At 43.6% G+C, this 27683-nt stretch overlaps 1 protein-coding gene across 3 annotated transcripts; it reads left to right on the forward strand.

Annotated features, from left to right (window-relative positions):
- Positions 1-25: 25 nt before the first annotated feature.
- On the forward strand, positions 26-27229 carry chd8 (chromodomain helicase DNA binding protein 8). Of its 3 annotated transcripts, none has more exons than XM_034232049.1 (39): positions 26-161; positions 1230-2191; positions 2293-2562; positions 3509-3622; positions 4094-4593; positions 4728-4839; positions 6930-7133; positions 7387-7455; positions 7550-7605; positions 7690-7807; positions 7896-7979; positions 8083-8220; positions 8483-8604; positions 9629-9872; positions 10262-10438; positions 10632-10775; positions 10873-10971; positions 11057-11216; positions 11701-11911; positions 12018-12213; positions 12401-12571; positions 12708-13001; positions 14279-14496; positions 14590-14792; positions 14967-15123; positions 15208-15297; positions 15403-15506; positions 17832-17955; positions 18198-18273; positions 18393-18664; positions 18914-19167; positions 20327-20974; positions 21055-21161; positions 21683-21904; positions 22522-22617; positions 22733-22846; positions 23653-23754; positions 23842-23946; positions 26105-27229. In XM_034232049.1, exons 2-39 carry the CDS (start codon positions 1331-1333, stop codon positions 26468-26470), a joined length of 7602 nt encoding a protein of 2533 aa, XP_034087940.1. In that variant the 5' UTR covers positions 26-161; positions 1230-1330; the 3' UTR covers positions 26471-27229. The 3 variants fall into 3 exon arrangements, with proteins under 3 accessions (XP_034087940.1, XP_034087941.1, XP_034087942.1); XM_034232050.1 differs by having other exon boundaries at positions 18938-19167; positions 26105-26470; XM_034232051.1 differs by lacking the exon at positions 22733-22846.
- The last annotated feature ends 454 nt before the right edge of the window (positions 27230-27683 follow it).

The following is a 27683-nucleotide window of genomic DNA, read 5'->3' on the forward strand; positions in this document are numbered from 1 at the left end:
CCGGCTCGGGAGAACACAGACCAATCAGCGCCTGGAACCGTACGAGGGGCACGCATTCTACGCTTTCTCTGGCAAGAATGTTAGTTCCTGCTCTTCCCTGGCCGTTTCCTGTAATCGTACAGTGTTGTGAGACGGAGAAAGCCATGTGTGTCGATGCAAAGGTAAATTTAGCACCCCGAAATTATTACTGTGAGAGTTGGGGCAGTGGATATAATGGTTATTGTCATGTATTTGTGCCGAAAAATAGACGCAGACCAACCGAAACAGTATTGCGGCCTAACCCGTGTCTGAACGTTGACGGGCAATGGTTATTGTGGCACGTTGCTTTGGTTTGGTCCGGTTTGTTGATGAGATTGAAGGAGTCCGGTAGACTGAATGGTTGGTAGTAAATGACAGAGAAGCAAGGAGATGGAACCAAACATACAATATATCATGTTTATAACCCTGGAAACGTTTCAGTGCCACGCACGCTTTTGTAATAGCCACATCTTGGTCGTGGTACAAGCTAATGCTAACCGACGGGTTTGTGAGAAAGGCTGCAATCCGACCAGAGGAAAGCATCCTGCCGCTCTAGCATCAGTACCCTCCTCTTCTCACCTCACTTCCAACTATTTACATTTTTCATTCACAGAATATCCCCTACATTGTGTAGCCTTCTATATTAACATTAAAACTGCCTGAACATGTTTTAGTAAGCCTCTTATATCCCATTGATAGCGTTTTCTGAACAAGTTGATCATGAGTTTGGTGTTATTTTCAAAAACATTTGAGTGAGGCATTTGTTTTTTAGGAGTTATGTCATCCAAAATAAGTTTTACTTCCGAATTGTTGGATACAAAAGTGGTATGTTTGAGGCATTTCATATACAGTAAACTTGCAAGTCTGTTCATATAAAAGTTGTCTTATTTATTGTACAAACATTCGTTCTGTGCATTCAAAACTTAAATGATTGCTGTTGATTATCAACAAAAAAAGAACCTGAAGCTGAAAATGACACAAGAATCAGAAAGGATAGTATTTTGTCAATTAAGGCCTAATTTTCAATGTCTCCGTCTTCTGCTTGTTATCTTTGTTTACTTGAACACGTATGTACTAAGTATCTATTGAATGAGTCCCACCAAACGTATATTGTTCTATGCAGGTTTGAGTTGTATGATCATAATTCCTATAACAAATGTCAACGTTATTTATTGGTGCTGCATTAACAAGCGTTTCTCCTCTTTTCCCAGCTTTTTACCTAAAAGTTGAGAAGAACTGGACTGCGACTATAGATCTTCCTTCTTCGGAGTCTTTTCCCGCTCTACCCATCTCCCTGTGTGGAGAGGGCAACATGGCAGACCCCATCATGGACCTCTTTGAGGACACCCCTCTGTTTAACCTTGATGCCCTGCCGGACGGTTCATTCACTCAGGGCTCCTCGGACCCCGTAGAGGAGGCTCTTAAGCTGGCTTTGGGCCAAGTGGACCCATCAACCGAGGCTGATCTCATGGACAACACGGGCCTCTGCCTTTCTGTAGCAGCTCCTTCCAACCTGGACCCCGTCCCCGTTCAAGTCCTCACACAGCAGCCGGTGCCGGTGGCGACTGCTCAGACTATTTCCATATCTGCAGCTCCCACTGTAGTCCCTGCTCCTGCCGTGGTAGAAACTGTACCTCAGACCCAGACCACCATACCCATTGTCAGCAGCACCAGCGTGGCCACCAGTAGCACGGTCCTGCTGCGCTCACCTCTGACTGTTTCCAGCTCCCCGGTCATCACCACCACTGCCAACACGCAGCAGCTCACGCAGATAACTCACCAGCTCACTCCGCAGCAGTTAGCTGCCATCACACAGCAGGCCGGCGGTAAAATTGTCATTCTCAAAGGGCCACAGGGTCAAGCCCAGGTGCTGCAGACTGTTTCAGGAGCCACAGGGCAGACCACTGGAAAGGTCATCCGTGTGTTATCCGGCACTCAATTTAAACCTGGCATGAACATACTGCAGGGCGGGACAGTTTTGAATCAGGCGGGCCAGGGACAGGCTCAAGTCAAGGTGGGCACTGCGGGGGTGCAGAGGCTGCTGCAGTCTCCTAACGGGCCAGTGAAACAGATGGTGCTGACCACCATGCCCCAGCAGACGCAGGGCCAGACAGTCCAAGTAAACTCCCAAGGCCAGGTGCAGCTGCAGCCAGCCATGCAGGCCCAAATGCAGGTAAGCACCACCTCTCCTTCTCATGCTGACCACATCAGGCGACTCTTGGATTTGTAGGCCAGTTTTTTCCCCTGATTCTCATCCCGTGTATCTGTTTCTAGGGTGGCGAACAGAAGAGGATCACACTGGTTCTCCAGCAGCCATCCCAGGGAATGGCTGCGGGTCAAGGCCAGCAGCAGATCACACAGGTGCAGCAGGGGGGGACTAGACTGGTGCTGGGGCAGCTCCCCGGGGGCAAACTGGTGCTTCAGGGAAGCCAGCTAGCAGCCCTGACCCAGGCCCGGGCTGCAGGCCAGGCTGGAGGCCAGCCCAAAGTCCTCACCATTCAGCTGCAGGTGCAGCAGCAGCCCAACCAGCAAGGGGGAATTAAGGTGAGGAAGAAGTGTGAGAGAATTTGGAAGTACCTGCTTGTGTAATCAAATGTTGTTGTTTTTTGTTCTCTTGTTGATAATAATAATACATGAGACTTGTATAGCGCTTTTCTAGAAACTCAAAGACGCTTTGACGGAGAATAAATAACAACAACAAAAACAAAGAGAAACAAAAACAGAAGTTTTGAATGCGGTGATATCATAATACTCAGAGCTCTGATGCTGTCTTTTACAACCGTGTGAAGAGCTGTCTTCATGCAAGCTGCAAGTTATTTTCCATTGATGCAATTTTTAAAGGGGGTGTTGAAAGTCTTCTATCCAGCCAGAGAATATATATATATATATATATATATATATATATATATATATATATATATATATATATATATATATATATAATTTGAAGATATGTTTTTGGCCTAGTGCCTTTTTTGGAGAGACGTGGAGAAAGAGGGGAACACACCTGTAAATGGACCACGGGTGTGTTCCCCTCTTTGAAAAAATTGGAGATAAAGAAAAAACGTTAGGAAGTTTTAACAGATTTCTAAGTCTGACATGTTTAGGTAAAACATGTCAGAATGTGGCTCTTTCTAACCGTAGTGTCAAATTGATGCTATGTGTAGCCCATCTTAGCACCAAGTATAGAAGTCAAGAAAACCTGTTGGAATAGGCACTACTTAATACCTGTCCAGCCTCAAGACACCCTCAACTAATACTGCTTCTAGAAAGATGAAATTGAAACCACTATTTATAAGCAGACATACAGGCAGATTTCCCAAATATGTTTTTTACAATCTTGCCAAATGTTCTGGATATTTACTGTATCTGTATCTTATGATAGATGTATCTATCTACTTGTGACATCTAACTTGACATAGGCTTTTTAAAAAAAAAAGTTTTTCAAATGGGTCTGTGTCTTGACACCTCTCTTCTTTCTCTCCCACAGTACCAGCTGGTCTCAGGAACGGGAACTCCCGGCGGCCCACAGGTGCTGCAGATCACTCAGAGCCAAGGAGGACAGAGAGTTGCAGTGCCGCTCAAAATGCTTCTGCAGCCACAGGTAGACCTTAACATGGGCATAGACCTCTCTGTATTTCACAAACGTATACACTATTATAAAGAGGGGGGGGCTTAAGGATTTATTTGTGGCGTATATAGTGGTTCATTTTATTTTATTTCATCAAGAAGTCTCATTCAGATTAAGATCTCTTTTGCGAGAGAGACCTGACGTCTGAACAGAAACCACACAATAACAAGGAATTTAACATGTTTACAAATAGGGCTGCACAATGAATCTACATTTTAAAACCTCTTAGGAAATCACACCATGATCATTTATATTTTTAATGATGAGGTGAATAATTCATTTCAAATGTGATCCGTACCCTAAATATCGCAAATCTTAACGCAGTCCCAATAACAGTCAACATAATGGCATTAACTGTTCTTTCCAAATCGTGCTGCCATTTTAACCTAAACCCAAAAAGTCATGAGAAAAGTTCTGCCCTCTAAAATATTCTCTTTCACACAGACAAGCGGGACAACCTCGCTCGGCGGCACCGTCTCCGTGGTGAAGGTCATCAACACGTCGGCAGCGGGCCCCTCCAACACGACCACCACGCCGTCCCAGGCCATCCGCATCACAAAGGCTCCTGGAGAGCCGACCTCTGTGCGGCGAGTGGAGATCCTGTGCAAGCAGGAGAAAGCAAACCGCATCGTGGCTGAAGCTATAGCCCGGGCGAAGGCGCGCGGCGAGAAGAACCTGCCCAGAGTCCTGAACCAGGACGAGCTCCCGGCCACGCAGACCTCCCCAGAGTTGGGGGGCACCGTCACCGTGGTGTCTACTGCAAAGAAAAAGAGTGGCGGAGGAGGTAGCAAGAAGAAAAGTCCTGTAGCTGGAGGAGCAACGCCCAAAAGCTCAGGAGGGGACAAAAAGGGCAAAGCGAAGACGCCAGGAGGAGCAACAGGAGCGTCTGGAGGCACAGTGATACCTGGGTCTGGGAACAAGAGCAAAAGCAAGACTAAGACAAAGTAAGTGATATGTTTGTGAGGGAGAGAATAACATGGATGCAAGTTATATGTGTTTGGAAAGGAAGACACTGTTAGTTACTTTTCGCTACTTAATTGTGTCTTTGCTCTTCCCTGCCACCTTTCCCTTCCCGCAGCACTATTACTCTAGTGGGAGCAAAGAAAAGGAAGAGGACTGGGTCCTCAGACCACTCTGATGGGGAGTTGAGTCCTGCCTCACCTACTACGCTGGATGATGACCTCATTACGGTACAAACTCATACACGGCCACATGGCAAAAAGGGAGATTAGGGATGATATTGTCAACTGTTCTAGCTGGAACCAGTGTTCATTTTGCAACCATTTTAGTTTTAGTCTAGATCTTATTATTATAATTATTATATGTAATGTTAGAAATGTTTACTACTGGTCCCAAGCATTTATAATCGGCTGGATGCTAATTTGCATAATCTTCTGACAATTAGCACAACTTGCCTTAACTAGAAAATGCATTTCCTGCTGAAAATGCGTGTGAATTCTGTAAACTGTGAACATTTGTGGCTGAAAATGCTGAATATGTTATTAGCTGATTGGTAGCTGCTTTTAGTAAGTGTGTTGCTGAACTTAGCGGAGAAATGCAGAAAAGTGAAATGATTTGAATCAAATTGTTACAGCTCAAATGCATTGCAATGACTTTGTTGAAAACTTGAAAGTGATATGTTAAACTGGAAGAGTAGGAAAAACAGTGACGAAGCTTAATATTTAAAAGAAAAAACAACATGTATAGCCTCAATGTCCTGAAATAGCTGAATAATGTAATAGTTGAATGGTTTCTGCAGCTGAAAATAGGCTGAAGGAGTTAAATATCAGATGTAAGTAGTAGTGAATGAATTTGTATTAAGATGAGAAAAGAAAGTAAAAAGGCTTGGGAAAGCAGAAGAAGATTTTGACTGCAAACTTTTCGACTAAAACCATACGTCACCAATAATGTATAAAATATGTGGAACCTGTTGAAGTCTGTATGAGGTCTTTATCAGACAGAAAAGAATAGGCTGAGACAGTCTGTTAAAGTCCAGTGTGTTTGTTTCTGTGCTGAGCCCCTAATCATAACACCCAATCATAACACCTGTGTGAGCCCAGAGATCAAAGCTTTCAATCTGCCCAGCAACACCATGGTTACCAGCTGCAGCACTGCGTCCCATTAAGAATGCATTGAGGATTATATCTGACAATTTTGCCACCTGTTCAAAAACTATGGCTCCTATCAAAAAATGACCAGACCGTGAGCATCAGGAAACCCAAATGAACTGATAAAGGTTTTTTTTTGGTTTTGTGTGTAAAATGTGGAGATGGGAGCAGTTTGTTTAAAGTTTACTTCTCTCTGCTCTGAAGAAAGATCTGGAAATTGTTTACATGGGAGTCTATTGGGAGCTAGGTGGAATTTTTGACACGTTTTTGTCTCTTCATGCCCTCAAGAGGGATTTTGTTTAATATTTTTCTCTTAATTATTTTTTATTTTCCAACCTAGGAGAGGTTTTCCTACGTTTTTCATGAAAAAAAGGTTTGGGAATTATGGCAGGTTTCAAAAAATCTTCCATTTAGGCCCCGCCCACTCGATCGGATCGGTATCGGCCGAAATTGGCGATCGGAGCATCCCTAGTCGTCCCTCTGGGAGGCCAAATATGACCACTTTCTGGTTCCAACTGCCATTTTTGATCGTTTAAATGTCAGAATTGGTGTCAGCATCCTCAATAACTCCTTAAATCACTCCAATATTGTCCAAGTCAGCAAAGCCATTTAACTGTTGTCCATATAGGTTATAATGCTAATTAACGCAAATGTATGCCAATTGTGCAAATGCCCAAAATACATTAGCATGCCACAGTTTCTAAATGCTGGGGACCCATAGTATACATTACTAACAGAACAGGTGCCACTCAACATTTCCAGGTTCACAAAAGGGTTCTATGTGCTGGAAAAAGACTATTAGATCAAATGTTTATCAGATGTATTCTCGTTTTTATCAATTCTCCTTATTGCTAAGTTGGTGCTAAGGTGTCAGATGTCCTTTTTTTGAAAATGTCAAAACTGTACTACTGTCTCAGTCAATTAAACTACACAAATCCACATGTTAGTGTGTGGAACAGTGACAGATTGAGAGAGGACAGATGGATGCACACTCCAGATCAGCTGTAGGCGTTTGTTGCAGAGAAGGAATTTGCTGTAAAATGTACAGTTAGGCACAGACGCTGAACGTTTCATCACATCTGTTCTGATGTGAAAAGTGGGGTGTGCCCATCTCTTCATCTGCTTGACCTTTTACAATCGCGCTCACTACACGTTTGTCTTCCGGCCAGCAGAGGCGTTCCAATCGCGTGGTGAAAAGGAAGAAGTACACAGAGGACCTGGACATCAAGATAACGGACGATGAGGACGAGCAGGAGGATGTAGATGTTACTACGACCGCAGCAGCTGTGGCCTCCATCAGCGGCGGGTCAGCCGCGCAGCTCAAACAGGAGCTGGAGCTGGACGCCGACGGACAGCCCAGCATGCAGTTCTTTGTGGTGAGCGTCAAAGTGAAAGGATTGTCATTGGGTGGGGTTTTTGCTTTATTCATGATATATGTTAAAATAGTAAGAAAATTGACGCCTTTTTAAAGGGGCTATATTATGCTTTCCCCCTGTAGTTTGTGATATAGCTTTGTGTGCATGTAAATGGTCTGCAAAGGCTTAAATACCCAAATTCCCTCCCGGTAGTTTGTCCCCCAGACTCTCATAAAGCCCCCTTTTTTTTAAATGGTATACATTTTTTTTACAGGAAAACCCAAGTGAAGAAGATGCTGCTATTGTAGACAAAGTTCTGTCTTTGAGGCTAACCAAGAAGGAAGTATGTGCATTGTGTTATTTCATTTAATTCAATACCATTATTGAATCCCATTTTTAAGAATCATAAAAACCCATCATCGTTCCTTGTTTTCCAGGTTTGTGTGGGCCAGTACACCAACGTTGAGGAATTCTTTGTAAAATACAAGAACTAGTAAGTTTCAATATCTCAATCCGTAACTTTGGTTTATTTCATGAGCAGACAGCTAAATGAATAAATCCTGACTCTTGTTCTCAGTTCATACATGCACTGTGAGTGGGCCAGTTTGGGTCAGCTGGAGAAAGATAAGAGGATCCATCAGAAGATCAAGAGGTTCAAGGCCAAGCAGGCACAGATGAGACACCTCTTCCAGGAGGTGAGACGGGGGCAGATCCTGGAAGCTCTTATTTTTAGCATGTAGTTCTACAGCTTGAACTTTGTACTGACCCTGTGGTTCTGTTCAGGAGGAGGAGGCTTTCAACCCAGACTATACGGAGGTGGACAGGATCCTGGACGTCTCCCACAGTGTGGACAAAGACAATGGCGAGGTGAGAAATCGCGCTACTGAACTGAACCCTTAAGAAGCATGACCCTTCTTTTATAAAGTATGATATTTGATCATGGTTGATCAATTCTTGCTTTTCCCTCTAGCCTGTTATCTACTACTTGGTGAAGTGGTGCTCTCTGCCTTATGAAGACGCCACTTGGGAGCTGAAGGAGGACGTGGATGAGGGCAAGGTCGAAGAATTCAGCAAAATTCTAAACCGACAACCCCGCCTGAAAAGAACGGTGAGCATTCAGTGCAGGTCTCCCTTGAAAAAGAGATCTATGATCTCAATGGGACCAATCTGGTTAAATAAAGGTTTGAAATGAAATGAATTCAGGGGGAAGATAGCGAAAGTGTTTGGTACTTCACATTACATGTCATTTGGCTGACGCTTCTATCCAAAGTGACTTGCATACGCTTCAATTCTGTAAACATGCCTACAAGAGCAATTGGTGTATCATTCCCATAGACTCTTTGATTCATTTTTTTCATTCCTCTCCTCAGGCACGGCCCTCTGCCAGTGCATGGAAAAAGTTGGAGGAAACCAGAGAGTACAAAAATTCCAACATACTCAGAGAGTACCAGCTAGAAGGAGTCAACTGGCTGCTCTTCAACTGGTACAACAGGTAATTATCACACAGAGGAGATAAGCACTACACTCAATAGTCACCTGTAAGATGTTGCATTTTGATGCCACACTCGGATTGGATTACCAGGTAAGGTGCTGTAATTACAGTAGTAGCAACTATAGAAAAGTATTGTATAATTAAGCAATAGCTCACGACAGGCCGTGGTATATGGCCATTAAATCACAGTTAAGGAGCGTGGTTCGGCCCGAAGTTGTAACGGTTGTAGCTTTTCTCAGATGTGGAGGGATACTGACTTGTTGTGAAAAGTAACTACAAATCTACCCGTGATATACGCTCATTATATCACAGCTAAGAACCAATCAGATTGCTTGATTTGACTTCTCCGTTTTATAAGAGGTTATAACACAGCTTAGTTGAATACTTGATTATAACTGGTCAATTTGGAGATTCAGTGGTCTCCTCTTTTTCCGATAGAAGACCGCTGCTAAGGATAGCAGACCGTTGCTTAGGACGTGCTGATCAAGGGACTATGTGCAGTCATATCAATACGCAGAAAGAAGTCCCGTCACTTTAAGTTGTGGCCAACATTTTTTTTTGTTTTTCCTCCATTCAATACTTTTTGAATATTCATATTTTAAGTTATTTAGAGCAGCAACTGTTGGATTCGTGATGGCTAAATTGTCCCCAGTAAAGCAAAGAAAAATTAAGAAAGCAGTGCTAGAGAATGAAAGACATTAGAGTCAGAGAAGAAGACGACAGACAGACAGGAATTAAACACTAAATGGGGCATAGTATGGGCTCTGGCAGACTAGTTAAAGGGAAAAGAATGTATGAACAGACTTTGACAGTTAAGAGCCAGACAACTTTGTTCAACCAGATATAAAAAAAAAAAGGAAGTTATATTTTCTTTTGCTATAATGACTGGCTTGCTGCACATTATCAATAACATAACACAACAAAAATGCATTGTCATCTATAACCAGGTTTGCGATAGTGCTTGTCAATTGCTTCTCCCAACACGTCACTAATGACTAATGACTCCCTGTGTCTTGTCTCTCAGGCAGAACTGTATCCTGGCAGACGAGATGGGTCTGGGGAAGACCATCCAGTCCATCGCGCTGCTGTCGGAGGAGTACGATGCCGGCGTCACCGGCCCTTTCCTGATCATCGCTCCACTCTCCACCATCACCAACTGGGAGAGGGAGTTTGTCACATGGACCGACATGAACGCCATCGTGTACCACGGCAGCCTGGCCAGCCGACAGATGATCCAGCAGTATGAGATGTACTTCAAGGATGACAAGGTGGAGTTATTACTTTATTTTATTTATCTAACTATTATTAGATTGTCGATTAACTTGTTAAAAATTCCCCATTAGCACAAATATGGGCACTGGCTATTCTTCCTGCGGTTCACACTCAATCAGTCAAATCTACATTTACACAATATATCCACATAAACAAACAAAACGACACATTTTGTGTAATTATCAAAGAAACGTTCTTGTCTGAAATAACCTAAAATATTTTTATCAATCCTACGCTTTCAGACCACAACAAAAAAGATCCAAAAATAATATATTACAAACATTTATAAATGTCAAAGCTCTGCAAAGAGAGATTTCTATTTCCACCCTAGTTTGCATTTTGTCTCTTACACATGTTGAATAAAAGATGGCCCTTCTCTCTGCAGGATCACTTGATCCCTGGTGCGTACAAGTTTGACGCCCTCATCACAACGTTTGAGATGATCCTGTCCGACTGCCCGGAGCTGAGGGAGATCTCCTGGCGCTGCGTGATCATCGATGAGGCTCACCGACTCAAGAACCGCAACTGCAAGCTGTTGGACAGCTTGAAGATGTTGGATCTGGTGAGTCATTTTGAAACAAAACTTATGGTCAAATTTGCACAGAAAATTTTAGTTGATTACATTAAGAAAGGTCTTTGTTCCCTGAAATACTTCCTTTGTATTTGGTATTCACTTACCTGTCTGCCTGATTGATATTTTTGCCCTACCCTTTCCCTCTCTATCTCCTAAATGTGCTTTCTGTTGTTTCTCCCAGGAACACAAGGTGTTGTTGACCGGCACTCCTCTCCAGAACACGGTGGAGGAACTCTTCAGCCTGCTTCACTTCCTGGAGCCGGCTCAGTTTTCCTCTGAGACTGAATTCCTCAGAGACTTTGGGGACCTCAAAACAGAAGAACAGGTGTGGAATATACACTCACTTTGGCAATGAAACACTCAATTGTAACACACTCGTCCATGACATTGTCACTAAGAAAATGATTTACTTTGACCCATAGGTTCAGAAGCTGCAGGCCATCTTGAAACCCATGATGTTAAGAAGACTCAAAGAGGATGTCGAGAAGAATTTGGCGCCCAAACAGGAAACCATCATTGAGGTAGGTGTAAATAATGAATATGCGATGTAAACTGAAGGACACAAATAAGGCAACAGTTAAATGATTTCACTGTATTTGATCTCAGGTTGAGTTGACGGATGTCCAGAAGAAGTATTACCGGGCCATCCTGGAGAGGAACTTCACTTTCCTCAGTTTAGGTGTGACCAGTAACAGCAACGTCCCCAACCTGCTCAACACTATGATGGAGCTACGCAAGTGCTGCAACCACCCCTACCTCATCAATGGTATGTCATCACAATATGAACTTATTAACTCTTCATATTACGCATCTCGTTGTCTGCATGTTGTTTGTTTTATTCAGTCTCAAAATTAACTGTTTCATATAATAATTGGCTTGCTTTCCAAATCATTTGAAGGGCATTTTGGAGTAGTAATATTTTTATTTAAAAAGTATGTAATTTAAGTTTGCATTTATAAGGGCTGAATTATTTGGGAAAATGTGTAATTAAGTGCAATTTCTGACTGATTTTGCATCAGAAATATGAACATATTGTGACTTTACCAAATATTGTGCTTACTACTATCTAAATGTTGCACTTTTTCATAAAAGCATTTTAGAATAATTGTTATATTATTTATTTGGTGGCACTTTAGACAATGGTCTTATATTAAATAAAAACAATTTTCTCACACACTAAGCAGTCTGAACTGCATTTGCATAGTTCGATAACATAATATAACTGTGCCTCTGTCTTTTTTCTTGTCCAGGCGCGGAGGAGAAGATCGTCACGGAGTTGCGGCAGGTGTACGACCCCATGGCCTCCGACTTCCATTTGCAGGCTCTGATTCGCTCGGCCGGCAAGCTGGTGCTACTGGACAAGCTGCTGCCTCGCCTCAAGGCCGGCGGCCACAAGGTGCTCATCTTCTCCCAGATGGTGCGCTGCTTGGACATTCTGGAGGACTACCTCATCAACAAGAGGTAAGAAGGCCAAGGTGGCTCTAAAAGCGTAAAGATTGTCATAACATGAAAGTATTGTGAGGAGTTATGAGATGTGCTAATGTAAGGAATGTTATTTCTTTAACAGATACCTTTACGAGCGAATCGATGGCAGAGTGCGTGGGAACTTACGACAAGCTGCCATCGACCGCTTCAGCAAGCCCGACTCGGACCGATTCGTCTTCCTGCTGTGTACCAGGGCTGGAGGCCTGGGTATCAACCTCACTGCGGCTGACACCTGTGTGATATTCGACTCTGACTGGAACCCTCAAAATGACCTGCAGGTACGATATATATATATATATCTGCTGTCTGTCCTAAAGATAGTTCAATAGGGCTACAACAACAAACAGTCTTTACGTTTACTCCCTCGGTTCTTTAAGTGTATATTTTCCCATTTAATGCTTAAAAACGTTGAACAGCAGCTGCACATGATGCTCTTTTGACCCCTCTTTTAATTTTTTATTTCAGGCTCAAGCTCGGTGTCATCGCATTGGCCAGTCCAAGGCGGTGAAGGTGTACCGTCTGATCACTCGGAACTCCTATGAGAGGGAAATGCTGGATAAAGCCAGTCTGAAGCTCGGGCTGGACCGTGCCGTCCTGCAGAGCATGAGTGGGAACAAAGAAGGCAACAACAACGGGGTGAGAAAAAGAAAATCTGTCATATTTCTAGATGCTAAGTCATTTTTGGGTCAGTCGCTGTTGCAGTACGCTTAGTTTATTTCGGAAATAGAATTCTAAATCCACTTGTGTAAATGTCTCTCTGCGTCGCCTTTAGCCGGTGCAGCAGTTCTCTAAGAAGGAGATCGAGGACTTGCTGAGGAAAGGAGCCTACGCCGCCATCATGGACGAGAACGATGAAGGCAATCGCTTCTGCGAGGAGGACATAGACCAGATCCTGCAGCGAAGAGCCACCACCATCACCATCGAGAACGAGGGCAAGGGCTCCACGTTCTCCAAGGCCAGCTTCGTGGCCTCTGAGAACCGGAACGACATCGCTCTTGACGACCCTGAGTTCTGGCAGAAGTGGGCCAAGAGAGCCGACATAGACATGGACACCATGACCAGAAAGGTACGAGCATGGTGTCTTACGATCGCCACAACATGTGAAATACTGTAGATTTAACTAGTGTCTGGGAAGGTTTTAAAGGGCCCCTATTATGTTTTGTGTCCCTAATATGAAACCTGAAAAAGAGCATCATATGTCCTCTAATGTCCCAGACAAATGGGAGAAATTCTGATCAAATATTATCTGTGTTTATTATTGAGCTTAAAACAATTGAAAGGATGGCTATGTAAAGAATGATGTCATCAAGAATATCTGAAGATAAAGTCCATGGACTTGTGCATTACGCCAGAATTTTTTTTACATAAGCCTACGTCATAGCTCTTAACAAAGGATTTCCCTCAGTTTTAGGTCTACATACTTTCACAACAATAGCAAAATAAATACTTTTTGTAAACAAATGTAGGCCTGTCTGGCTGTTTGAATTAAGACGTGCTGCTGCCGACTTAAGATGAAGTGCTGTTTTTAAATCTGTTCTGCAGAAAGAATCCTCCTCAGGGATGCAAACTTGTCACCTTTCGGCGAAATTCGCCGTTTTGAATCCAAAATAGCTCGTTTGTGTGATTCATTTAGATCTGCAATAAAAATATTTTTGGGGTATGGGGGGGGGCCTGTAAGAAGTGTGCTCGTGTCTTCCTGTCTGTCGGCTGAACTCTGCTGCTCCGCGATGAGGGTCTAGCTTCAGCAGCTACATTACCTACGGTGCATTCGTTAATAGTAACTGTGCGGTCCGGAGTCACTGTGGCACAGACTGGACCGCTGGTGAACAGCTGTTAGAACCGGCAGTCCAGGTGTTCAGAGCAGAGCTCCCTGTCGGAGCGGCAGAGCGTGATGTGCACTGAAACGTTTTTCTGTCGCAATATTATTTTTAAGGAATCGTTGAGCTAGCTAACTAGCATACATTGCTATTATATCCGCTAACGTTAGCTTTAGCCTTCGTTTTCTAATACTTTTTTTCATAGGCTATAAACAGAGGTGGTATAAGTATAGATCTTGTACTAGATTAAAAGTAGAAGTACTCAGATATGGTACTTTAGTACTAGTCGAAGTACCCAGATCTTGTACTTGAGTAAAAGTAGAAGTACTCAGATCTTGTACTTGAGTAAAAGTAGAAGTACTCAGATCTTGTACTTGAGTAAAAGTAGAAGTACTCAGATCTTGTACTTGAGTAAAAGTAGAAGTACTCGGATCTTGTGCTTGTAATTACAGGCTACTGGAACACTAGCTTTTATATGAAATGCTTATTCATCGCGATGTAACCAATGTTACTTCACTCCCAATAGAACACCCTCGTGATCGACACTCCAAGAGTCCGCAAGCAGACCCGCCAGTTCTCCAGTTTACGAGGTGAAGGTGGAGACCTGTCCGATGACAGCGACGATGAGTATCCGCCTGCCAACTCCAGACAGTCGCGGGCCTCCCGGCGCTCCGACCGCCACAGTGGAACTGGCTACGGACGCACCGACTGTTTCCGGGTGGAGAAGCACCTGCTCGTCTATGGGTACGTACACTTTGCTGCTCAATTTCCGAATGTATTCTCTCCGGTCTCGTCCCTTTTCCTTACTCTGCTTCCTGTTTTCTTCTTCTCCTCCAGTTGGGGTCGCTGGAAGGACATCTTGTCTCACGCCAGATGTAAGCGGCGTCTGAGTGAACGCGACGTGGAGACGATCTGCCGTGTCATCCTGGTGTTCTGTCTGCTCCACTATCGGGGAGATGAGAACATCAAGAGTTTCATCTGGGAGCTCATCACACCACCGGAGAACGGGCGCGAACCCCAAACACTTCTCAACCACTCTGGTACACACACAATGTTTAAAATATCTGTCAACTTTGTCAAAAAGGGGATGAATGACTTTTTTTGGAGAAGGAAAAAGTACAAACTCCTACTAAAACCACAACCTATTTTCGTGTAGCCAAAGCTTGTACCTTATATGTTGAATGTTTTAAAATAAACGTTTTGTTTTCTTCTAGGCCTGTCTATCCCTGTTCCAAGAGGCAGGAAGGGTAAGAGGGTAAAGGCCCAGAGCACGTTTGATATTCAGAAGGTGGAGTGGATCCGCAAGTTCAACCCTGACACCCTGCTACTGGACGACAGCTACCGCAAGCACCTCAAGCACCAGTGCAACAAGTGAGTGAAGCCCAATGAGCTGTAACTCACTGTGTCGTTTAGCCTGCATGTCCAAACACTGAAACCTCTCCTCTCCTACCTCAGGGTGCTGCTGAGGGTGCGGATGCTCTACTATCTGAAACAGGAGGTGATTGGAGAACATTCAGACGCCGTCCTGAAAGGGGCTGACATCAGGTACTGAATCTGCCCTTTGTACATTAAGCTAAATGCAGAACACACAGGCTCCATTACGGAACACAGTATGCCATGCAGTTGTTAATTTCATTCAATTTTGTCCAGGGATGTTGACATCTGGATGCCTGAGATGGAGCAGCAGGAGTTCCCTGCAGGATGGTGGGACACTGAGGCAGACCGCTCACTGCTTGTTGGCGTGTTCAAACATGGTAGGATTTTTCTCTATAACCATGTTATAACTGAAATAAGCACGTGGGTTAATTAAAACACGGGAAAACCCGCAAAAAATAGGTGATAAACTCCTTCCCCATTGCCAGTGGAAGTATGCCCTAGTACTTACTGTAAGGGAAACTTCTGCAGCAATGGAGAGTCAGGACTTAGAGAGACACGAGGAGAGTTGGAGCTTTGATGTCAAACACGGATCTTTAATACAAGCATCGGCCGGAGAAATTCACATCACAAGTAGTGTTAATTTCGTTGACTAAAACTATGACGAAATATGTTCGTCAACGACCTTTTTTTCCATGACGAAAACGAGACGATGACGAGACGGCACCGACGGCAGTAAACAATAACTGTAACGAAATCATCATGCAATATCATTGACGAAAAGTGACGAGACGAAAATGTAGTTTACTAAATAAAAACTATTCCAAAATCTCTCTTTACTTTCGTTGACAAAAAATGAGGAGACGAAATATTATCAAAGATAACGTTACATCTCTGATAGTCAGTTTTTCTCCCAGCAGTTCCATTTCCGGTGCTGCGGCAGGGCAGCAGCTGTGTGTCCGTGCTGCGCACGGTGGTACATTTGAGTTACACCGGGCAGCGGCACAATGTGAACTGTCAGGAAGACTCGGGTCTAACTCATGGTCTAACTAACCTTATTTAACAGAAAATAAAATGGCAACAACAGGGCTTGGGAGCAGTGGTCGCACTCGCGTTAACCGAAGACCCCCTCCCCCCGCCGTCAGCGCGAGTGAGAGATAAATTGTGCACTCGACGGATAATAATGGATTATGACGGAAATGTTACGATCCTGTCCGTCAAAATGACTGACAACGAAAAAGTCTAAAGCCACCACTGCTTGGGAGAAAGAAACGATGTGATATTTGGGCCCATTTTCGCTACAATGAGGCGGAGAAAAAAAGCGAATGCATTGTTTTATCAGAAGGGAAGCAATGTGGCCATAACACAGCTGGTGAAAACACCACAAACCTGAGCAGATCCTCTCTGCAAAGCTGCATTCTTTTAATCATTCAACCTGTGTTTTTCATCAAATAAGGACAAGATATAATCTTATTGTGAAATAAGTTTGACTAAAATGACAAATGATTGGTTTTGGCTAGACTAGTTTGACTGAAATGTTCTATATAATCTGATGACTAAAAAAGACTCAACAGTTTTCATTGACAAAAAGTAGACTAAAATAATTAGTTTTCTTTGACTAAAATAAGACTAAAATGCTCAGACTTTTAGTCGACTAAAACTTGACTAAATAAAAACAGGATGAAGGTGACTAAATATGACTAAAACTAAAAAGGAAATTTAACACAGGACTAAAACTAAATTAAAATATAGCTGACGAAATTAACACTAATCACAAGTCACACAGTCAAAGGTTCTGACTGCACGGGTGGGTTGCCATGTCAATTCTGATCAGCCTCGCATCTTGGTAGACCTTTTAACTAGTTTACAGCGAGTAATCCACATATTGGGGATGGGCGTAAACACCTGGAGACACAGGTGTGTCACAGACACATCTGTGGAGCTTAGAAAGCCAGCGTTCTCACTGTCGTAAAACCCCCCCTGTGCCCGCCAGGTCAGGCCATAAAACCTGGTAGTATCAACATACGACTCCATTATCACATTCCTTACGGGAGATAACAGACTTAGGGTTTGTCGTAAATGTCAACAGGCAGAAAGGTTAAATATCTAAAGTAAAGACAGAATTAATCCCTAACACTTACTAATTTATATTTTATATATAATTATTATTCAGTATTTCTTTTAAGCTCTCAAAACAGAGTTATGGATGTTGAAACAGTGGAAAGACTAAACAAGATGGCTTTAATGAGTTTTCTTTTACTTTCTGTGGAGTTTGAATCAAGTGTGTTTTTTATAATGTTTAGCAAGGTAACATTACCAAATGATTAAGTGGAGTCTGGGGTCTTGAGAAAACCATATTTATTTTTAAGTGTTGCGTTGTTAATAACGAATGGTTTTGAATTTACTTCAACACACGTCAAATGGCAACAATTCACCTTTTTCATCACTGCCAATGGGAGCTGGAATAAGTACTGATATGGACATACATCACTTGTCGTAGGTGTGAAAGGGGATTATTGAAGCTTAATATATTTATGAGAATAGGTTGTGGATATAATACAAAACAGTTTCTCTCTCCGTGGTGATCATGTTCACCGTTGTTATGTAACATTTGTCAAGCTGCTGCATTTGCCACCCTTCTGAGACTTGTCATTTCACAAGGCGTTGAGCATTTTCTCATTTAACACACTTGTCTCTGTTGCCAGGTTACGAGATGTACACCACTATGCGTGCTGATCCCTGCCTCAGCTTCCTGGAGAGAGCCGGTCGGCCCGACGACAAGGCCATCGATGCTGAGCAGCACACTGGAGACGCCGAGCTGGGAGATGAGTGAGTAATGCTGAATACAAATGTATTTGTTTATACATTTATAGCAGTATTACCAGTAGAAGTGGATATCTCATTTATGTCCGTTCTAGAGACCCTATTATAACCACATTTCAAAATGTCAAATTCTTGTTGTTAACTGCACGATACCTTTACATTTGGTGTCCCTTTTACTAAACACTTCTTACCTTCTTTTTTATAAAATGTATTAATAATAACCATTTCTGATTGTTTGTGTTGTGCAGTGCTGACTTTGATAAATACTCAGAGGACCCGGAGTTCAAGCCTGCGTCAAGACACGCCAAAGATCTGTTTGACGAGGTATGAATCTGATACTTCGTATTAAAACTTGTCTGCACTGGTCGATTCCCAAAGAATATTTTGTAACTAAGCAACAGTGATAAACAATTGAATGAGTCTCTTCTCATCTCGTGCTGCAGACTGACTCCATGAACGTGGACGATGAGATTACTGTGGAAGACAAGGTGGGTCCGGTGATCACGGAGAGCTTTTCCAGCCAGAGCGGTGCGTGCGACTGGCCCTCCAGCTCTTCGCTGACGGCGCGCATGCGGCGGCTGATCACGGCGTACCAACGCAGCTACAGGCAGGTGCAGCTGAAGATCGAAGCGGAGGCGAAGGGCGACCGCAGGCGCAGGCGCTGCGAACAGGCCAGCAAGCTGAAGGAGATCGCACGGCAGGAGCGCCAGCAGAGGTACGCTGGGGCTGCATTATGGTTTTTATGTGACACTCATGGTAACAGAAGTTATATCTTCAGTGTTGCAGTGTTTTTATCCTTGAGGGTAACAGATGTAAGAAATGTGCCTGTACGCGGTTTTGTTTTAAATGGACAATTGCTAGAATCAAATGAATTCTTTATGCTACGATAGTCTCATTAGATATACAATCTGTAGGGACCTGCCAATTCAAAAATACATTATTTTCTTTCTCATCCTTCACTTAGCTCCACTGTCTGTGTTTCCCCCAGGTGGACGCGTAGGGAAGAATGCGACTTCTACCGCGTGGTTTCCACTTTCGCAGTGCAAAAGTTTAAAAAGGAGCCAGGACTTCCTGAGGCAGGAGAGCCTGAGTTTGACTGGAACCGCTTCCGTACCTTTGCTCGTCTGGACAAGAAAACAGACGAGAGCCTCAGTCGATATTTCCACTCTTTTGTCGCTATGTGCCGGAGAGTTTGCCACCTGCGCACAGGCCGCGAAGGTAACTACCACTAAAAATGCTTTTTAAACAAAACTTTAAATTATTGTTAACCTCGGGGGCTGCGGGCTTTTTTTTCACGAAACTGTGTCTTAGGGCTTCTTAATATTTAACAACCTATTAATGTGTCATACCCACTTAACGGGAAGAAACTCAGCTAACTGACGTTACGAACCATCTTTAGCTAAACGAAACAAAAGGGTAATGTCAAGCCTCTGAATTAGCCCTGAGCAAAAAAATGCTAACGCACTTAGCACAGAACTCACGGTAGAAATGCTTTATTACTTATCGGATCTGCACAAACAAGATATCAGATTAAAGCTGAGATTCCACAGATTCTAGAGGTATAAGTATCATCACTGTGCGACCAGAACTCAGGGCAACGAAGGCAAACCCAGACAACACATAACGTAGCTTTACGGAGCCAAAACGGCAAATTCATCTTACCTTTACTATTTTCTGATCAAAACTTGTGTTCAATGGCATGAAAACGCTGCCGAAGGTTAATCCAATGTCTCTGTGTCCCTTTGAAAGGATTACTGATAATCCATCATCATATTTATGGCAATAATTTTTCAGTTTTCAGAGCGTAACATAGCTTTCGGTTTGGGCAAGCTGCGTGCGCATCACTCTCACTCCTCAATGGTAACGTGTAGGTGGATTTAGGGACTTCCCCTCGATTCTATTGGCTCTAACGGTTCAGGGGCCAGAGATATGGAAAATCCACCCAAATTACCCCAGAAGTGTTTTTTAAACCTCTCTAAAAAGGTCAAATGTCACTTGTTTTGCATCAATCTTGATGCAGGGTACTTATTATATGTTATAGTGTGGATTCCTAAAGCTTTTAGTCTACTATCCCATCATTCAAGGGTGGTTTTCACTATAAGTAATCAGGTGTTTTTGGACGGACACTATAGTTTACATTTTTTTTTTACTATGTTCAATCTGAATTTACTTTAAAATAAAAAAATCTATATTGATTCTGACTCTTCTACATCAAACTCACAGGTTTATCATTGCTCTGGGAAAAAGGATTATTAATTTAACCCTTTTAGAAGTGAAGTTATGGTCATTTGTTCTGGGAATGTCAAAAACAGGCTCAGGGCTTAACAGGTTAAAAGCAGAGTCCCATTATAGTAAGAATGTCTTCTCTCCCCCTCAGATGTAGTCGAGCATCCCCAGAATGTGGCCCCCATCACTGAGGAGCGTGCTTCCCGTACCCTTTACCGCATCAGCCTGCTGCGTCGCCTCCGTGAGCGAGTCCTGACGCATCCGCTGCTGGCGGAGCGTCTTTCTCTGGCTCCGAACACCTCCGAGCTGCCCGCCTGGTGGAATATTCCCGAACACGACCATCAGCTGATGCTCGGGTCGTCTCTGCATGGCGTCAGCCGCACCGAGCTCTCCATCTTCCCAGACCCTCAGTTCTCCTTCAACCAGGCTCGGGATGAGTTTGTCTTGACCCAGCAGTCTGCTCCACCTCCGCCTCAGCCCATCATGCCCATCATGCCCACCATCCTGCCAAAGGTGGAGGAGGACATGCCTGTTGTGAAAGAGGAGCAGGCTGACGAGGACTCCCTGCTGCTTGGAGGAGAAATCAGTGCCGTCCTGCAGAGCACGCCCAGAAGTCATCATGATGGCAAGGAGCGAGGGCAGGGCTGGAACATCAAGAGGAGCAAGGGGAGGGTCGGGAAATCAGGAGAGAGGAAGGGGGAGGGAGGCTCGGATTCCGATTCTGACTCGGATTCAGGCTCGTCGTCTTCTGGGCGATCAGGCAGCAGCGATGAGAGTGGAGAGAGTGATGAAGAAAGAGGTAAGTTGGTATTTCACAGAAAAATGATAAATGCTTCAAGAATAAACCAAATGTAACAGTTTCCCCTTTTCCCTTCTTAGCACGCATGAAGATGTGTGACGTGGATGGAGACAACAGTTTACTCTCTATGAGCACATCTCAGGACGGCCTTCTTCCCCCCGATCCTCTCAGAGTGGATTGGCCCAAGGTAGTTCATGTACAATTTATTATTGTATGTTTAACTTCATTCAAATCTCAAAGCATTTCTCTTGAAGGATAAACCATTGCATTTATTTAAACTATTTCAGGATTAGTAAAGCACATTGCATTTAGCTGACGCTTTTATCCAAAGCGACTTACAATAAGTGCATTCGACCAACAAGATACAACCTTGAAGAAAACAGAATCATATAAGTACATCGGGTTTCATAGAGCTAAAACATTTCAAGTGCTACTCAACTGGCTTTAGATAAGCCAGTCCTTTATTAGTATATAAGTGCTTTGTTAATAGTTCTATCGCTCGAAGTGAAGTCGAAAGAGATGAGTTTTCAGTCTGCGCCGGAAGATGTGTAAGCTATCTGCTGTCCTGGGCGACTTTCAATGGGGAGCTCATTCCACCATCTTGGAGCCAGGATAGCAAACACACGTGTTTTTGCTGATGGGAACTTGGGTCCCCCACACACATCTAACCTAATGTATGATTTTATTGTTGCTCTTTCTTTGCCTCAGGACCGCGTGTTGATCAACCGCCTGGACAGTTTGTGTACGCTGACGCTGAGCGGTCAGTGGCCCACGGGGCGGCGCTACCTGCCTGAGGCTCAGCTCGCCCCGAGCTCAGAGCTGGGGGGAGACGAGATGGCGTTCACGAGGTTGAACCGTAAACCCGGCGGCACACCAGGGGCCCCCGGGGAGGAGGGTGAAGATGGGGAGTTCACCGTCAAGCTCCTTAAGGTGAGAAAACAACAACACAACCACAATCTGTCACCAGTGTGAATCTGACAGGTCTTAAAGAGGCCCTATTATGGTTATGGAGGTTTTCCCTTTCTGTAGGGTTTTAGTGCATGTAAATGGTATGCAAAACATAAAATCCCACAGTTCCCTCAAGAGGGACTTTCTCTCACACACTCCCCTGCCTGAAACATCTCAATTAGACTTCTTTGTTTACTTCCTTAAGATACTGACATGGCTACATAACATTGCTTTCATTTGCTTCTGCTCCAACACATTGATAGACGAGATATGAGCTATGGGGCAGGACATTTCTTATTGGTTGATTAATCACAACAGTGCTGACCAGCTAGCCAATCAGAGCACACTGGGTTCTGGTTTCAGACAGAGGGCGAAAACAGGTGTTGCAGCACAGGCAGTACGAGCAAAAAACAACTACCTTTTTCAACATTAAAGCATGTAAACATGTCACAGAAGAGACACAAATACATTCATGAGACTGAAAATGAGGCATATAGGGCACTTTAACATTTGAGCTGTAATCATGCAGCCCTGCTACAGGGTGAAGGGTGATATGGGCTCTATGGCTAATTTAGAGGTCTCTGTGTGTCCCCTGTCAGGAGGAGGGGCTGAAGCTGACCTTCTCGAAGCACGCCATGATGCCCAACGGATCAGGGGGAGAGGGCAGTGCCCGCAAGAAGCGCAAGGACCAAGACGTAAGTGTGTCAGATCGGCATGAGCTCCTCTGTAGTCCAGGAAGAGTCGGATGGGAAAACAGAAACTGCTCTGGATTTTAGTTTGATCACTTTGTTTTGGCTGTCTCTCTTTTAGTTATCAGACCCAGATGGACTCAATGATCCTCTGGAGAAAACTCCTCGGCGCAGGGACCCCCCCACCTGGTTGAAGGAGAACCCAGATTATGAGGTGGAGGGAGACATGTTGGAGGTATAATTAGGGCATGCATTTTAGCTGATGATGAGCTGTCATACATATAGTTGCGATTAACGATTTTATACTCCGTCTCTGTCCATTTTGGCTTTTGCCTAAAGCCATGTTAGTTTCTATGGCTACTCATCAAATGCCATCATCAGTACAGGATTGTCAATTCATCTTCATATCGTTTGCAGGATCAATGTTTCGACCAATTGCACAGCTGCAACTAGATTAGATCAGACTTGGTGAGTGGGCCGAGCGTATGAAATGAAAACGTGTTTTATAAATGCAACGAAAAAACCCAAGCCTTGTTGACGGTTCCTCATTCAGCTTCCAAACTGTGGCAAGGAGACAGGGGAGCCTTGGTTTTGCATCAAGAGATGAAGTTGGTACTCACTTTGGATTCTGTACAATAATACTTGATAACTGTACTGTAGTTTGTTAGCAAACATTTCTCTCCGTGTCCATCTTGCTTCGTTAGTAAGATATACAGAGAAATAATGAGCTGAAAGAAAGAACCTGTCCAACAGAGGCGAGATTTAGACAGCCAAGCTTTTCTCCTGATATAATAACTTTCTATTTGTTGCCACTTTGTGTCTTAGGCTTTTGTTTCTTTTGTTTGTTACAACTTTGCAAAATGATGGCAGTGAGCTCAATTCATGTCGTTCAGGGGATTATGTAACGATTACAAGAGGCCTCCGTATTTTCACGAGTTGTTCAAGTGTTAAATAAATATGAGGCCCTTGGTCTCAGGCGGATTGGGATACAAATGTCTAAAATATTGTTCAGCTATTTCATAATGTGTCTTGTTTCCTCAGCTTCTTGAGAACAGGAGCAAGAGGAAGAGGAGGAGGAGGGCAGACAAAGCCCTGACAGGCAGTGAGAAGGTCAAAGTCATTAACATGCGGACAGGAAAGAAGGTGAGGCACACAGTGAGTGGTATACCCCTGATTTGTTAGCTGTTTGTTATCTCTTGCTAACAGACGAACATGTTTTTTCCTCTGTAGGTTGGAGCTGCTTTCTGTCCGATGCTGCAAGACCTGAAGGAATACCTGCAGGAAAACCCTGACAACGCTGTAGCAGCCGACTGGTCTGAGACTGTTCGGAGCTCTGTACGTACTAAAGATGTTATTACAAGGTTTTTCTCCGCAGTGTTTGAACCTCTAGATCAGGGGTGCCCAACCTTTTTTGAACCAAGAGCTACTTTTAAAGTTGGCTGTCTGCCGAGATCTACCAGTCCAAATAGAGAGGGGGTGCTGGGGTGCTAGCGAACTGTCAACTGGGGGGGAGCCTCGCTGCGGGGAAACGGCGGACCTCTGTCGGTGCAACTTCAATGATGCCTTTTAAAAACATAAAAAATGAAGAGCGGTGACGGCCGTCAGCGAATCGACTCGCCTCGTAGCGTTTGTGCCAGAGTTCCCGTTAGAATATTTTTTCGCCGGTCAACATGTCCGTTAAAGTTTAAATCTTCCGGACAACATTTGAAAAGTGCCGGTCAAAGGTCTTCTTTGTTATTTATTGAGCTTTAAAACAAATTGATGATTCGATATTAAACAAACTAATTATAGTAGATTAACTACATTATTCAAAAGTGAACAGTAATTTACAATAACACGGGAATAATAAACGGAGCGCTCTCTCCCTCTCCTGACAGCCCGTCATGCAGCAGGCGGAACAGTAAACCGACAGTAAAACTAAACATATCTATAACTAGTTACGGTAGTTTGAGAGGTCATTAAAATAGCTACGTGTGATATTCTAACCTGAAGTGTGTGTTTTGTCCGCTCACCGCTGCATGTGATTATGCAGAGCTGCGTGTCGACTCGTCAGCAGCAGCTGATCTCTCTTTCCCGTCAGATTAGACTTTACTCGCGTTTATGTCCATATCGATCAGATCTAGCTAGTTCTAGCTAATGATATGACTACCTGCTTATTAAAAGACACCTAAACAATAAGCGTCGCTATGCAACTGGGTGAGGCAGCAAAGTATAGCGCAGCATTATGCATTTGTTTACATGCCCACCGGAACCCCGAGGCATTACCAACAGATCAACGCACAATCAACCCATACAGGACATCTCTTTCTCCACATTACGTGTTAGACATTAGAATTGACTCTTCTTGTCTGCCACATACTCTTTTGTCTGTCACATATGTGGCGCAAGTTGCGCAACTGATGCGGTATTGTGCTAAACGGAAATTATTTGGACGGACACTTTGACCGGAGAGATTTAGATGTGCCGGTCTTCAGCATATTTTACCGGTCATAGTCCGGTAATTACCGGCTAACGGGAACTCTGGTTTGTGCACTGTTTTGAAATGCCGCTCCTAAATGACCCTTCTTCGATAAAGCCACGCTCGCATTGCCGATGAGACAGATGGACTTTGAATTGGAATAGATACAAAAATAATCATTCTCCCACTCGGAGTGAAAATGATATATTTTGGGCTTTTTTGCTTCTGCCATAATTGCGGTCTTGTGCGGTCTGTCACTCCTGTTGACACGGACAACGTCAGCTAACTAGCGCCCACCAGCCATGCCCTGACACATGGGGTCACACCAATCACAAAGATTTGATGCGTTCAAGTGCATTATTCTGGCACAGGAAGATTATGTTATAGGACATTAACGATAAAACAGAATATTGTTGTTCTATTTTTAGGCACATCTCGCGATCGACTGGGAATCTCCCCTGCTCTAGATGAAAATGTGGTTAAAAATAATGTTGCACACCCAATATGTTTCCATGCAGACAAACTAAAGCAGCTGTCACTCATGACACGTGTTCAGGTCTCACTTCAAAATACTTTGAGTAAAGTCCTTTGTTTACTTCTGTAACAAAGTGACATCAATATGTAACACTCGCGCTTCTATTGGCTAGCAACACATTGTACGTGATTAAGGGCGGGACATTTCTAAGTGGTTGACTTATCACAACAAAGCCAGTCTGCTGACCAATCAGAGAAGACTAGGCTCTGGTTTCAGACAGAGGGTGAAAAGCATATGAGAAAAATAAAGAGCTTTTTGAACATTAAAGCATGGAAACATGTCACAGTAGAGGCACAAAATATGAACCTGAAAATGAGCATCAAAAGGCTACGTTACGGCTTTTTACGAGATTACATTTTCATCTTTAACCACTTGGCCAGTGTATCCACATTATCAATAATCATTTATCATATCGAGGTATCTGATGAAATCCCACCCTCCTAACTGTTTCTTCATTATAGACTTTGCGGTGTTTCTGACAATATCTATTCTTCCCACAGGGCTTCCTGCCCGAGACCTTCTTCCACCGACTGCTGAGCGAGCACTCGGAGCTCCCGAAGAAAAGCCGACGCCGCCACCATCACCATCACCACCACCTTCACCACACTCCAGAGCCCACCACCGAAGACCCCAACCTGGACGGGGTTGAAGAGGAGACCCTGGTGTCAGACGGAGCCTACATGATGGACGAGGAGGACCTGGAGACCTCCCACCACTTCCTCACCAGTCCAGACTTTGACGTTAAAATGGAGGGCGGCGACAGCCTTTCCCAAGGCGACTACGACAGCTCCGATCAAGAGGCGCTATTGGACGATGTCATCATAGCACAGAAGGACTCCGACTCCTCATCGAGCTCAGAGGATTGACTAAACCCCCCTTCCCGCACACATCGGACGTAGTCCCCTTCTCAACAATGAATCATGTTATTCCTCGTCGTTTATTTTTACCATATTATGTTTCAAATTACAGATTAATGTTTTTTTTCGTTGCTACTTTTATTCATTATTTTATATAGAGATTTTTTCCATGAAAGGAGCAGGTTTGCACCCATCTGTTTTCTTTTTTCGTCATCACAGTTGTGTTCCATCTTTCTCTCCTTGCTCCTCCTCTCTGACCTCTGACATAATGGCAAAAAGCTGAGCTTTCTTATTTCAGGACTCGTCATTCTCCTCCTCTTCCTGTCCCATGACATTCCCAGCCATGACCAAAAGGGGACCCCTGCTGTACAGATGCCCTTTTCTTATCAAATAACCTCAATGCTGGTCCTCTAAGCGCTACATGCAACTGGACGTGTACTGAGCAGAAGCGTGGATCCAGATCCCACAACCCCCCCCCCCCTCAACCACCAACCACCACCAATCTTGTTTGGTCATAGCTACTGTCCTGACAAGACTGTGAACTAAAAGGGGATCCAGTGTGTGGGTGTACTGTTAATGTTTTCACTCTGTGGGAGGGGGGGAAGTGGTGTATTAGTTACTGAAGCAGTGCTAGGAGGATGGGTGTATTGTACAATGTAGAGCTGATCAGTTGTGTACTGTGGTACAAAGATGACGGCAGTGAGTTACTATTCTTGTTTTATGATCTGAGTGTATCTGTGAAAGGAATAACAGCAATCTACAGTGAAAGCAGGTTTGTGTGTTTTATTGTAACTTTCATCAAGCCGAAGCAATATAATATATATGTTGTGTCTTTTTCACAGCAGGGGATACTGCATCGGAGCTAAACTGATTTCCATTCATTTTAAACTACAATTTATTAATGCCAGTTATTTCCACAAAACCAACATGTTTTGAGACCAATGAAGTATCTGATGGTAGCAGATATGAACTGCTTAAAGTTTGCTAATATATACATTACATGTTCTACATCTATTGATTTTCCTGGAAATGGCTGAGATGTTATTGAGTTCTTCCACTATATTGAAAATATAACTAATCCCTTACTAAACTTGCTTTCCAACAGTAAATATATTATATTAAATACATGTGATAAAGGTTATTTAAAGGTCAACAAATGTACAAAAACCAACCCAAATGTGATTGTAACAATACAATTCAATTGGGGTGAAGTCAAGGGATT

This window comes from Gymnodraco acuticeps, unplaced genomic scaffold (assembly GCF_902827175.1).
Source record: "Gymnodraco acuticeps unplaced genomic scaffold, fGymAcu1.1, whole genome shotgun sequence".
Lineage (NCBI taxonomy): Eukaryota > Metazoa > Chordata > Actinopteri > Perciformes > Bathydraconidae > Gymnodraco > Gymnodraco acuticeps.

Excerpts from the sequence above, each read along its gene's own strand:
- chd8 (XM_034232049.1), top strand. The coding sequence starts at position 1,331 with ATGGCAGACCCCATCATGGACCTCTTTGAGGACACCCCTCTGTTTAAC. Across the intron at positions 11,912-12,017 it reads GACTACCTCATCAACAAGAG|ATACCTTTACGAGCGAATCG; the intron begins GTAAGAAGGCCA and ends TTTCTTTAACAG. Across the intron at positions 23,947-26,104 it reads CTGAGACTGTTCGGAGCTCT|GGCTTCCTGCCCGAGACCTT; the intron begins GTACGTACTAAA and ends TTCTTCCCACAG.